The sequence below is a fragment of the Cantharellus anzutake genome (assembly GCF_015039405.1).
Source record: "Cantharellus anzutake strain C23 chromosome Unknown EI90scaffold_28, whole genome shotgun sequence".
Taxonomy (NCBI): domain Eukaryota; kingdom Fungi; phylum Basidiomycota; class Agaricomycetes; order Cantharellales; family Hydnaceae; genus Cantharellus; species Cantharellus anzutake.
Window position 1 is genome coordinate 660,982 of NW_024066978.1, and position 2,138 is coordinate 663,119.

The 2,138-nt window shown below is 47.5% G+C and overlaps 1 protein-coding gene across 1 annotated transcript; it reads left to right on the forward strand.

Moving 5' to 3' along the window:
- Window positions 1–564: 564 nt before the first annotated feature.
- EI90DRAFT_3061083 (uncharacterized protein) lies at window positions 565–1,887 on the forward strand (the record flags this gene model as incomplete). Its single annotated transcript, XM_039060533.1, has 4 exons — window positions 565–658; window positions 877–1,109; window positions 1,518–1,580; window positions 1,807–1,887. Coding segments are annotated over 3 exons (390 nt in total), but the record flags the coding sequence as incomplete, so codon positions are not given.
- Between the last annotated feature and the right edge of the window lie 251 nt (window positions 1,888–2,138).

Sequence of the window (2,138 nt, forward strand, 5' to 3'; positions counted from 1 at the left end):
GAGTGGTAGTTGAGAAGAGAGGACTAATAAATTGGGCGATTGTTTTGCGGATATAAGTTAGGTCCGTGGCTGATAAAACATGGAAAGCAGGAAAGATGGTCTTAAACTCTCAGCCATACTATAACTGGGGAACGTCGCCTGAAGCGGCAGATCCCGCTACTCTTACCCCGCATGCATAGAAGTGAAGTAGCATTAGATGTATCGGCGACTCACTTGTATCGGGAGTGAACATGAGCTTTTTCAGGAGATATGATTTGTCAGTGAGCTTGGGAGGAAGCAGGGAACCCTAGGTTGGGAGGGAGTGAGGATAATGGTCCCTGGGTTTGGGGGTCATACAGGACCCTGTGCATAGGACAATTGAGTTGGGGAGAAAAAAACGTAGGACCCGCTACGGAGTAGCGGCAGGCTCGTACCCAGCCGTTCTGTTTATGCTTGTTTATCTTGTCAGAACGGCTGGTGGAAAACATTTTCCCACGACAGCTGTATACTGTTGTTTGTGCATATTGAATCGAACAAACAATACTCAACAAGAATATTATTGTGCAACTGATCTCACTGTCCAATATGATGAACGTCCACCAGTCCCCGCTTCCTTTACCCTTTCAAGTGCCAAAGAGAGTGCGTGTAGAGGCTGTGCTTAACTCCTTCAAAGCAAATGGTCTGAATTTCTCAATGCTTGCCTTAGTGATGATCTGTGTCACAACCCCACAAATCTCCATAAAATCGAGGGGTCTCTCCCTATGCTTGTTGGTCTCATTATTGAAAGGGAAAGCCTCCAAAAGTGTCTCTAAATGCTCTACTCGCTGGATCCTACCCTGTTCCTCACTTCAGTGCTCCTTTACACTTGCCAACAACTCATGAATGAGCTCGATTGAGACATAGCCTCTGGCTTCCATTTCTCAGCTTCATCAATGACACACAAGGAAGTTAAATTTCTGTCTGTTCAGCAGACAGCAAAGAAATTCTCCCATAAAGCTCCTACTTTGTGGCATTTTATTGGCTGTCTCCTTTTGGCAACATTTACCCCTGGGGAAATTGTTGAACTGGATAAATGGGAGGACATTGACGATTTGGAAAACGAAAATAATGATGACAATGATTGCTGGTTAGTGTCAGGGTACTGAGCTGCTCGGACTCTAAGTCGAGGGATCCCGAGCCTTCGCTGGAGCTGAGGCCGAGGGGGACAGGATCAGTCTCAATGGGGGAACCTGGCAAAGCGGATTGCGATAGGGATTCCAGCTGAGCAGTGAGGGGAAGTGAGATCATATCATTGTATATACTATGTACAACATACCTGAGCAGCGAGGGGAAGTGAGAGAAGAAAGTTATCTTCCTCACTCGCTACCCAGGGAATGATAAAGTCAGTATACCCGGCGAAGCGGGGCCGCTCTGCAGAAGGAAATATAACAAATGTCTGTGCCAGTCCGGGGATGATGATCAGGCTGTGCGGGTATGGGGCAGGTGTGTCATCAGTTGTGTGTAAGCAGTCCGGACTTAACCGGGCTGTACTCTGACAGTTAGATTCTAGTGGCCTCCCACCTTTGTCTCAAAGGAGCCGATCCCATAGTGAGAAGCGGCAGGTTGCCTTCCTACTTAGGGCTGCTGTGGTTCAGTTCCGAGAGGAACCGAATTGGTCATGGAGATGACCAAGGCTCGGTTCAATACCGAGCCTGAATCCAATCATCCTTCAATCCCTCAAACTGTACCAAAGTATGAGCCAACCTGTTATCATGTTTGCGATTTAGGACCTTCGGTTCTGCTCTTGGAACCAAACCACAGCAGCCCTACTTGGAGTCCTACTCATGGTAAGGATTCCAGTCTTATCTTACACCAAGTGCACTGAGTCCAGTTGCTTGCTGAGAGCCAAGGACAGTAAGTGGTGTTATGACTACTAGAATCCTTCTGCCATTATACAGCAATGGCACCCAGTATATCAAAGTTTTGCCAGAGCTGTCAAGAGCAAATCCCTCCAATGGATCTGGGCAACGACTGCTCTCAATTGGAAACCACAAAGAGTCTTCCCAAAGACATCAGCGACATTTCTCCTTATTGTATCTTCCATTGGCTCAGCATATGGGTGCAGACAGGATAGGGATGGAGTCGGTGGCCATGCCGTTCGCGAGTTTACATTGAAGTAG